This window comes from Jaculus jaculus, chromosome 8 (genome assembly GCF_020740685.1).
Source record: "Jaculus jaculus isolate mJacJac1 chromosome 8, mJacJac1.mat.Y.cur, whole genome shotgun sequence".
In the NCBI taxonomy this organism is placed as follows: Eukaryota; Metazoa; Chordata; class Mammalia; order Rodentia; family Dipodidae; genus Jaculus; species Jaculus jaculus.
Window position 1 is genome coordinate 59811747 of NC_059109.1, and position 10826 is coordinate 59822572.

General features: G+C 49.8%; 1 protein-coding gene across 2 annotated transcripts; it reads left to right on the forward strand.

The window, feature by feature from the left end:
- The first annotated feature begins 326 nt into the window (after positions 1 to 326).
- On the forward strand, positions 327 to 9401 carry Lpcat4 (lysophosphatidylcholine acyltransferase 4). Of its 2 annotated transcripts, XM_004672536.3 has the most exons (14): positions 331 to 467; positions 1680 to 1822; positions 2145 to 2365; positions 2717 to 2829; positions 2939 to 2999; positions 3670 to 3728; positions 3931 to 3965; positions 4439 to 4493; positions 4604 to 4686; positions 4956 to 5081; positions 6141 to 6273; positions 8251 to 8349; positions 8702 to 8858; positions 9114 to 9401. In XM_004672536.3, exons 1-14 carry the CDS (start codon positions 354 to 356, stop codon positions 9287 to 9289), a joined length of 1575 nt encoding a protein of 524 aa, XP_004672593.1. In that variant the 5' UTR covers positions 331 to 353; the 3' UTR covers positions 9290 to 9401. The 2 variants fall into 2 exon arrangements, with proteins under 2 accessions (XP_045012442.1, XP_004672593.1); XM_045156507.1 differs by lacking the exon at positions 4956 to 5081 and having other exon boundaries at positions 327 to 467.
- Positions 9402 to 10826: the final 1425 nt, after the last annotated feature.

The following is a 10826-nucleotide window of genomic DNA, read 5'->3' on the forward strand; positions in this document are numbered from 1 at the left end:
CTGCCTGCGCTCCGCGCTCGCCAGCCGCGGGCCCATGCGGCTCCCAGTGCCGAGCCTGCGGGCGGCGGCGGCCGGGGCCTGGAGGGCGCCGGGATCCCGGGGTGGGCGCGCGCGGCGGGGGAGCGCGGGGGAGCCGACGCCCGCGCGCCGCAAGCCCCGCCCCGCGGCCGGCGCCTTGACAACGCGAGCGGCCGGGCGGCGCCGCGGCTCCCCGCCCCTCGGCGGCCCGCACCAGGCGGGGCCGGGACCAGAGCGCCGCCGCCGCCGCAGCCGCCGCTGCTCTGCAGAGCCGGGCCGGTGCGGGGCCGGAGCCGGGGCCGGGGCCGGGGGCCCTCCCTCCACCTTCTCCCACCATGAGCCAGGGAAGTGCTGGGGGCTGGGCCCCCCTGGATCCCACCCCCGGGCCCCCAGCACCCCCCAACCCCTTCGTGCACGAGCTGTACCTCTCCCGCCTGCAGAGGGTTAAGGTGAGGGGTGCGCCGGGGGCGTGGGAGGACGGACGCGTGGGGTGGGAAGATGGGGTCGCGGGGAGCGGGGCAGAGGTGGGCATGGGGCGAGGAGGCGGCTGGGCGGCGTGTGTGCCGGGAGTGCGCACGTGGGGGCGGCTGCGGTGGGCCGGGAGCCCTGCAGAGCGCCGACCGGCTCGAAGGTGCGGAGGAGCGAGTGGGAGGGGGGAGGACTGGAGGGGCCGGCGGGGGTTGGAGAGATGGAGGACGCGGGGAATGCGGATTTACATCCTGCGGAGCCTGGCCGGCTAGGATGGAGCTGGAGGCTACGGAAAGCGCGGGGTGGGGGCAGGGGCGTGCTCAGTGATTCTCTGGGGCTCTGACTTAGAAAACGGTTTTGGACCCAGAGACTGCGTCCCCGTGCCCTTCCAACACCTCCTTTTTCCTCTCCCCACCCCCTCACTGCAGCACCTCCCTGTTGGGGGCTGGGAGACTAGAAGGGGCATTGGCTACAGGAAGTGGAGGGCCTTACCAACCTAGGGGAGCCCGGAGGTGTTGAGGAGGAGGTGTCCAGGGTTTCTGCTGTCATCACCTCCCCTGAGGCGGGCTCCAGGGGTTAGGTTTGTTTACCTGCTGTCCCAATGCGCCTGGGGAGTCCCGCTGGCTCCTAATAACCTCTACCTTGCGGAATGGGGCTGAGCCTTTCTCCCATCACTTGGTATCTAAGGATTGCTGTTTTTCAGTGCTGGGGATTGACCCGAAGCTTGAAACATGGACCTCTGTGTTTCCAACCATCTGCCCCTTGGGCCTAAAGAGCGCTACACCTGGTTTCTGTTTGACACAGGAGCTATTTATGGAATGGGACGTTGGGAAGGAGGACCTATCTCTAGCCTACTTTACATCAAGCACTGTGCATGGGCACCTTCACATGCATTTTTCTCATTAACTCTTTAACAGCCTGTCCAAGTACTAGATGCATTTTAATGACATTAACTATAGGTGGGGTAGGAGTCAACTGAGAGTGAGAAAATGAGGCTCCTTGTGCTATTAATCTTTTATGTTCCTGACCTCACTGGCATCTTCATCCCACTTGAGTCTGAGTCTCCTCCCCCGTTTGTTCCACACTGTCACCTGCAAAGGGTGATCGCTGTGCTCCTGGGTTAGTCCTTGTGGGGCAAGGGGGCTGTGAAGCATCTGCCAGCCCTGAGTGATATTTTCTCCCACACTCTGCAGTTCTGCCTGCTGGGGGCACTGCTGGCCCCCATCCGAGTGCTTCTAGCCTTTATCGTCCTCTTTCTCCTCTGGCCCTTTGCTTGGCTACAAGTAGCAGGTCTCACAGAGGAGCAGCTTCAGGAGCCGATTACAGGATGGAGGAAGTAAGTGGGGAGTCAGCCCCCAATACCCCGCTTCTCTTCTCTGCTATCTGTTCTGCTTTCCATTAGGGAAGGAGGAGAAGGCTTCTGGAGCTGTCCTGCTTAGCCTGGTTAAACGAGCTGAGTCAGCCAGGCACGAGCCTGCTTACCCAGGACCTTACCTCTAAATGATGGCTCCCAACCTGTCCCCAAAGGGCCAGACAAATACTTCAGCCCCATGGCCAAAGTATTTGAGGGGGGAAAGGGAGTGCCCAACATTCCCAGGTGCCTGAACAGGGGCCAGAAGATTAAGGGTCAACACTGATCTCTCACTTTGCCCTGGCAGGACTGTGTGCCACAATGCAGTGCTGGGCCTGAGCCGCCTGCTCTTTTTCCTGCTTGGCTTCCTCCGGATTCGAGTTCGGGGCCAAAGGGCCTCTCGCCTTCAAGCCCCCGTTCTTGTTGCGGCCCCCCATTCCACTTTCTTTGACCCCATTGTTCTGTTGCCCTGTGACCTGCCCAAGGTTGTGTCCCGAGCTGAAAACCTTTCGGTGCCTGTCATTGGAGGTGAGTTCAGTGGAGTAAAGGAGAGGGGATGACAACTCTGGACCAAAAATGTCAGGGGTGGAAGCACTGTACAGAGACTTCCAATTGAAGAGGGAGAAGTTAGGAGGGATATTGACTTTTGGCAAATGAAATGCGTATTGACACCATTTGTCAGTCCATCTTGGACTTTCAGGGCTGGAGAAGGTATTAGGGAGAATGCTGATAATACTGATAAGCCTTTACGAGGATAACATACAATAAATGTTGTGTAATAAATGGATTGTTGGAGATAGTGTTGAGAGAGTAGAGTTTTCCAGATGTTAATGCCCCAGGGTCAGAACCAAGTGACTCCTTGTAACCTTCCCAACCCAGCCCTTCTTAGATTCAATCAAGCCATCCTAGTGTCCCGACATGACCCAGCTTCCAGACGCCGAGTGGTGGAAGAGGTACGAAGGCGGGCTACCTCAAGAGGCAAGTGGCCCCAGGTGAGTAAGGGTCTTGGGACCCTACCCTAACCTTGAATAATGAAAAAAGGGTTCCTTTCCTTCTCACCTCTTTCTGTTCTTTGTGGTTTTTTTTTTTTTTTTCACCCAGGTACTGTTTTTTCCTGAAGGCACCTGTTCCAACAAGAAGGCTTTACTTAAGTTCAAACCAGGTGAATAAAATAACAGTGAGTGGTAAGACCATGACCATGGTGAAAATGAGTTCCATCTTCTTTTGGGGGGGGGGGGGGGTTTGAGGTAGGGTTTTACTCTAGCTCAGGCTGACCTGGAATTCACTATGTAGTCTCAAGGTGGCCTCGAACTCACAGTGATTCTCCTACCTCTGCTTCCCGAGTGCTGGGATTAAAGGCATGCACCACCACTCCTGGCTCAGGAGTTCCATCTTTTTTTTTTTTAAGGCTTTTATTTATTTAGTTTTTAATTTTTTGGTTTTATTTATTTATTTATTTATTTGAGAGTGACCACTATGAACGAACTCCAGATGCATGCGCCCCCTTGTGCATCTGGCTAAATGTGGGTCCTGGGGAGTCGAGCCTCGAACCAGGTTCCTTAGCCTTCATAGGCAAGCACTTAACCGCTAAGCCATCTCTCCAGCCCCAGGAGTTCCATCTTTGAGGAAGAAAACCTTCAGTGTAGATGGGTTGTGAGGGTTGGGGGGAGGTGGGGAGGTAGGGAAACTACCTAATGCTGAAAGTTGAGTCAGAGAAAAATGAGTGGAACAACGCCAGATGTCATTTGGGATTTGTTTCAGACCCTCATGCCATCTAGCTACCTCTGTGCACTAACCTTTGCCTTGGGGGGTTGGGGGGAAATGGGATTTAGGAGCCTTTATCGCAGGGGTGCCTGTGCAGCCAGTCCTCATCCGATACCCCAACAGTCTGGTGAGTCTCAGTCAGAGAAGGGGTGAAAGTGGGGAGCATGAATCCACTGTAACTGGGAATAACTGAAGAGTATTGGTGCCATGTTGGGATGTGTGTCTAGAGGTGGGACAGGAGGTGAAGTCAGGGTCTCTGCTCAAAATGAATTGGCCAGTTTCTTAACAAAAAAATAATGTTCTTCCCCCACCCTCTGCTTCTCCTACAGGACACCACCAGCTGGGCATGGAGGGGCCCTGGCGTGTGAGTTCTAGTATTCAGGGATGAGGGTGGGGAATAGGGTTTATCAGAATTCCTGCCCACCTTCCAACCAACCCTTCCTCATTGGAGGACTGAGAGAGGTCTAGATTGCCCAGTGCCCACTGACCTCCCTATAGTGTTCAGCTCTTCTGCCTGACTCACTCCTGCTGTGATTATAGCTCCTCCTCGCTGTCCTGTGTGTGTGTGGGGTGGGGGGGTTCAGCCCATTCTTGGAGAACAACAGTCCATCAGCAGGCATGCCTCTTGCCTTTCTTTTATCTCTGCTGTTCAAACCTCTCTTCACCTGCAGCTCCTTCTCAGGTGTAACCCTGCCCCTGTCACCTTTCTGGCCCTTCCCTCAGCTACACATTCACCAGATGACTATAACTAGGAGTCCTGGGAAAATTTTCCCACTGCCCCCTTCATGGGAGCGATAGTTCAATAAGAGTGCTGAACATCCGCCTCTCTTCTTGTAGACTCAAAGTTCTCTGGCTCACAGCCTCTCAGCCCTGCAGCATCGTGGAAGTGGAGGTATGATATCCCACCCCACCCCATCAAGTGTGGTAAGAGAGTGGGAAGAGTAAGAATGGTCATGTCTCACTTTGAGGTCCTAATAAGATTTGTATGTGTCTGTGTTTCAGTTTCTCCCAGTGTATCAGCCCAGCCCTGAAGAGAGCAAGGACCCCACCCTCTATGCCAACAATGTCCAGAGGGTCATGGCACAGTGAGTATTACTAAAAGTATTTCCTGGTGCTCCACACAGTATTTCCTGGAGCATATACACTCGGCAAAGGAACCACAAGGAGGGGTGGAGAGTTGGAGGCAAAGATAAGAGAGGAGGGTACTGAGAAGCTTTGGAACGTCTGAGGCTGAGGAGGGAGAAGGTAAAGGAGCCTGACCTCTCTGCAGTCAGTAGTTCAGAATCTGTAATGAACCCTTAGAAGTTTCTTTTGCTTCCTTTCCCTGTGAGTTCCACTTCTCTTTGTCCTGTAGGGCCCTGGGCATTCCAGCCACTGAATGTGAGTTTGTAGGGAGCTTGCCTGTGATTGTGGTAGGCCAGCTGAAGGTGGCATTGGAGCCACAGCTCTGGGAACTGGGAAAGGTGCTTCGGAAGGCTGGGTGAGTAATCTCACAGACAGGGATATAAGCAGTGTCATGAAAAGAGATAGAAAATAAGAATAAAGGGAGGGAAATGAAGGAGAAAGTATTTTTCACAAAGTGAGCTGGACATGGTATCCTCCAGCTGTAACCTTAGTTATCAGGAAGCTGAGACAGGAGGATTAAAAGGAGTTTGGGGCTGGAGAGATGGCTTAGCAGTTAAGTGCTTGCCTGTGAAGCCTAAGGACCCAGGTTCGAGGCTCGAGTCCCCAGGACCCACGTTAGCCAGATGCACAAGGGGGCGCACGTGTCTGGAGTTTGTTTGCAGTGGCCAGAGGTCCTGGTGCACCCATTCTCCCTCTCCCCTCTCCCTCAACCTCTTTCTCTCTCTGTCACTCTCAAATAAATAAAAATGAATTTAAAAAAAAGTTAAAAGGAGTTAATAGTCATATCCTATCCTAAAAAAAGTAAAAGTCAGAAGAATTTAAAAGTGGTAATAGCAGAACTGGGGAGGTGGCTTAATGGTGAGAGAGACTTGGTTGTCTAGGTTCAATTCCCCAGCAACCATGTACAGCCCAATGCAAGGTAACACAGATCCCAACATGCCCATGACAAGAGCCAAGAGAATCTGAAGCTTGAGAACCAGCTAGTCTGAATTTCCTTTGCAGTCTGGCAGTTAGTTTGCAACTACAAGCTACCCTGTCTCAAAGAAGGTAGAGCACAGACACCTTGAGGTTGTCCTCTGACCTTCAGTGTTTGCCATGGCATGCACACCCATACACACAAACATTGTAATGGACTCAGAGGATGAGAGAGAAAGAAATGGAAGGATGCAAAGTAACACAGGTGAGAAAGAATACCTCAAGGGACTATGAGCCAATGTGTCTTAGAAAAGCAACACTAAGGTCAGAAGTAGCTCAGTGTTAAGAATGATTGTGTAGCATTTGCAGGGTGCTGTATTCAATCCCCAGCACCACAAGGGGGAACATCCAGCTGAACCTGTACTGGGAGACTGCTTAGTGCATGATATATTGAGAAGAAAACTGAGTCAACTCTCTGCCATAAACTGTTCCATTGTAGGCTGTCCCCTGGCTGTGTGGACACTGGAGCAGAGCCAGGCCGGAGTCGAATGATCAGCCAGGAAGAGTTTGCCAGGCAGCTACAGCTCACAGATCCTCAGACAGTTGCTGGTGCCTTCAGCTACTTCCAGCAGGTAATGAAGCCAAAACACAGAGGGCAGAACTGAGGGCTTGCCCTCCAGGCCAGCATACTCAGGATGTAGAGATTATATCCTAGTGGCCATGTTAAGTCTCACTGGCTGTTCAATTGCAAGTGTACTCAATGATCTAATAGCTCTTACAGGTGGCCATCTTCCAAGATGTACTGGAAGATTTATTTTATATTATCCAGTGCATGGAAGGGTAATGTTTAAGTCATTGATGGAAGAGAACAGGATGATCAGGGAGCTCCATCAACCTGAAGATATTGACATTGGCAAAGATGGGGAATCATTAACCATGTAGATGATATAGGTTGAGGATCATCAGAGTCAGGAAGGTTATGTGGGGAAAATTACATGTAGAAGAAACCCTACTGCATAGGTTAAATGATAAGAATTTGTAACTCAAGGAAGCATTGTAATACGAACAGGTTCTTTGCAAGTATTTGTAGCTTCTCTAGAGGATTCTTAAACTAACTTGAGAATCTTGGCAAAATGTTTTTAGAGGTTTAATTTGGTTTCCCTGTCAAATTACAATTCTAGACTTTTGTTGTTGTTTCATGGGATTGGTTTGTCTATTTGATTGTTTTTGAAGTGCTAGAGAGATAACCTGAGACTTGTACATCTAGGCAAGTGCTTTATTACTTGGCTATAGTCTCAACCACTAAAGGATTCTTCTGTTTTTAATATTTTTATTTATTTATTTGCAAGCAGAGAGAGAGGGGGTGGGGGGAGGGAGAGAGAATGGGTGCACCAGGGCCTCAGCCACTGAAAATGAACTCCAGATGCATTCACCACCCTTTGCATTTGACTGACGTGGGTCCTGGGGAATCAAATCTGGGTCCTTTAGCTTTGCAGGCAAACACCTTACCTTAACTGCTAAGCTATTTCGGGAGCTAAGGATTATTTTTGAGAGAGAGAGAGAGAGGACCAGGTCCTCTATCCACTGCAGATGAATACCAGATGCATACACCATTTTGTGCATCTAGCTTACATGGGTATTGAGGAATTGAAACCAGGGCATTAGGCTTTTCAGGCAATTCCCTTAACTGGGGCTGTCTCTCAATCCCTTTTTAATTAAAATCTAAAGTCTACAAGAGATTCTTTTTATTTATTTGTAAAGAGAGAAAGAATGGGCACACCAGGGCCTCCAACTGCTGCAAACCAATTCCAGATATATGTGCCACTTTGTGCAACTGGCTTTACATGGGGACTGGGGAATCAATCCTCGGTCGTTAGGCTTTGTAGGCAAGTACCTTAACCGCTAAACCATCTCTCCAGTCCCACAAAAGGATGCTTTTTTGTTCTAAGATGCATACTGTGGTTTTCAACATCCTCTCAAAGATATTGAAGAGTGGCCAAGTATGTGGTGGCACATGCCTGTAATGTCAGCACTTAGGAAACAGAGACAAGAGGATCTCAAGTTCAAAGCCAGCTGTAAGAGACTATATAAGGCATGTCTCAAGATTTAAAAGAAAAAATGTTTTAAAATTACTAGCTGTATAGATTCCTTAGATTGGGGCAGTGTCCCAAATTCAGTTGATATATCCCCCATGAGGTGGCACAACAGGTGCCCTGCTTGAGTTTTTGTTAAGAAATTAGGCCAATAACCCCTTTTCAATTTATAGGACCAGTTCTCCCACATAGGTTGAGTCAGAGGAGAGAACCAGTTTGGCCAGCTGAGAGACTGGGAAGCTCCCCTGTGGTACATCATAAACTTGACAGAATTCCTAGGGAATTTCCTGACATTCCTAAATCTCTAAAGGAGGGTTTTATTAACAGGTGACTTGGTATCTTAAGGGAGCCTATGGACTGAGAACTACTAGGGGTGCTAGGGATTGTGGTGATCAGTGCTAAACAGAGTGGTCACAATTACCACCTTCATATTTGCTGAGGAGGGACCAATGTCCTGGAGACAGGAGGGGAGAGGCAAAGTCCCCACATCATTCTGGTTTCCTTTTGGCCTTCCAGGATGCCATGGGTTTGGTAGACTTCCGAAACGTGGCACTTGCACTAGCAGCTCTGGATGGAGGCAGGAGCCTAGAGGAGCTGATTCACCTGGCCTTTGAGGTATCTTTGAGGGACTGGGGAACATCTAATGACTTTGCTCCATTCCCACCCCATACCAAGAGGCCTGTATAGTATGCTATTCCCAGTAACTCCCAAATAATACGTGCCTGGTATCCTCCCCAGTGCCATACTGCCTAAAACTGCAGATTCCTGTTGTCTCCTTGTTGAGGCCTAGCTGCAAACAAGAAGGCAGGTACTATAAAGTTTTTAGCTCTCCTGAAGAAGGGGCCCTAAAGGTTGAGGAGGACCTGTGCATAGCACTTTGGGAAGAGGCAGAACCCATCAGGCAGACTTGCTAGGCAGTGTGAGTCAGTGTCTGAGGAGAGAACTTGACATCCATTTTTCTCCCAAGCTCTTTGCCGAAGAGCAGGCAGAGGGACCTGGCCGCCTGCTGTACAAAGATGGCTTCAGCACCATCCTTCACCTGTTGCTGGGTTCACCCCGCCCTGCTGCCACAACTTTGCATGCTGTGCTGTGCCAGCCTGGATGCAGCCCAGGCCTCTCCCTCTGTGAGTCACTACCTTCTCAGCCCTGTTCAGGCACTCGGGGCACCATCAGCACCAGGACTTGGGAAAGAGCTCACTGAGCTGGGAGGGAGCATTTCTAGTGTTAAAATCCGAGGCTGGGGGAAACGCACATGAGAAGAGGACATAATGCTGGATTTGAGAAGGCAAACAGAGCCAGAATGTATCCGTTCTAAGGGAAGGGGCAGCCTCTTATTCTTGGGTCATCTTACTTTGCCCTTTTGCACTCTTCTCATCTAGGTCAATTCCAGAACTTCTCCCTCCATGACCCACTCTATGGAAAGCTCTTCAGCACCTACCTGCGCCCCCCCCACATGCCTCGAAGCACTTCCCAGATACAAAATGCCTCATCCCCAGGCAGCCCCACTGCCCTGGCCAATGGGACTGTGCAAGCTCCCAAGCAGAAGGGCGATTGAGCACCTCCGCCTTTCACCCTTTCTTCCTCAGCTCAAATCCAGCCCTGCTCTCAGGACAGCACCAGGGGCCTACCCTATGCCTCAACCCCATTTCTGCCCCTATTTTTTTTTTTTTTTTGGTTATATTATTTGTTTTTGAGTTCATTTTAATTTTTGGTTGGTGGGGTTTTTTGTAAGAAAATATTTTATACGTAAATATAAATATATATCTATTAAAAAAATGAAGCTCAGCCCCATGGATGGTCTCATTATTTGGGAAGAAAGGGATGAATAGTTGTAGGATGCCCATTGAACTTCCAGAAAATTCTAAACTTCAATATAGTTGGCCTAACTGGTTGTAAATTCTTTCCAGAATGACATGGCTCTTTTCTGCATGGAAGTTATACAGAGCTTTCATATCCTCCTCTCCTGTTATCATCTAAATATGCACATTTAAATACACTTCCTCATGAACATCTTTTCAGCCCATTCCCTCTTGATCTGTCCTCATTAAAGATGAAAAATCAATAATAAGCCAGGTGTGGTGGTGCACGCCTTTAACCTCAGCATCCCAGCACTTGGGGAGGCAGAGGTAGGTGGATCGCCATGAGTTTGTGGCCACCCTGAGACTACATTGTGAATTCCAGGTCAACCTGAGCTAGAGCAAGACTCTACCTCAGAAAAAAAAAAAATAGCTTACTACCATTCCATATTTAATAGTCCCATTGAGGGCTGGAGAAATGGCTTAGCAGTTAAGGTGTTTGCCTGTGAAGCTAAAGGACCCAGGCTTGATTCCCCTGTACCCACGTACGGTAGATGCACAAGGGGGCACATGCATTTGGAGTTCGTTTGCAGTGGCTGGATGCCCTGGCATGCCCATTCTCTGTCTGTCTGTCTCTCTGTATCTCTCTCTCTCTCAGAGAATTATCCATAGGGGGAGCAGAGACCTATGTTAGTCAGAGAAGTCTCCTGCAGGCCTGGCAGGGTAGTTCCCTTGCTACAGCATAGGTGGAGGACATTTAAGTCTTTTCTAGCCTGTTGAAGAAAAAAAAAGGGGGGGGAGTGTGCTGCAGACTTAGAAGAAGGTACACAATACCACAATATCCAAATAAACCCTCACAACACCAAGTCCAGGCCTGGGAAGAGGGAATGAATTATCACTGGTAGTTCTATTTTAGGACCTATCACAGCATAAAAGTCTGCACTAAGATGCTGAGGCTAGAGGTGAGTTAGGTGGATCCACAGAATCTAGAACTAACCCTACTTTTTTTTTTTTTTTTTGAAACATCTTGCCCTTGTAGCAGCCAAGATGTTCACACAGAAGTCACATGGAGAGCCTTTTCCAACCAAAAACACACCTTTTATTTTTCCATACAACTTCCAAAAACAACTTCCAGTTGCTTTCCACTAGGGATTCTCTGTACCCTAGCCAATCTGGTCTTCTGTCCCAGGCTCTCCATTAAAGAAAATAGCATTGGGTTGAGGCTGTTCTCCACTAGTGAGCAGCTACACTGGGGCACCCACCTTTTGAGACTGGTTGGTGGGGTAGGTTAGTTTC

Excerpts from the sequence above, each read along its gene's own strand:
- Lpcat4 (XM_004672536.3), top strand. The coding sequence starts at position 354 with ATGAGCCAGGGAAGTGCTGGGGGCTGGGCCCCCCTGGATCCCACCCCC. Across the intron at positions 4,687-4,955 it reads GTCCAGAGGGTCATGGCACA|GGCCCTGGGCATTCCAGCCA; the intron begins GTGAGTATTACT and ends TTTGTCCTGTAG. Across the intron at positions 8,859-9,113 it reads CAGCCCAGGCCTCTCCCTCT|GTCAATTCCAGAACTTCTCC; the intron begins GTGAGTCACTAC and ends CTTCTCATCTAG.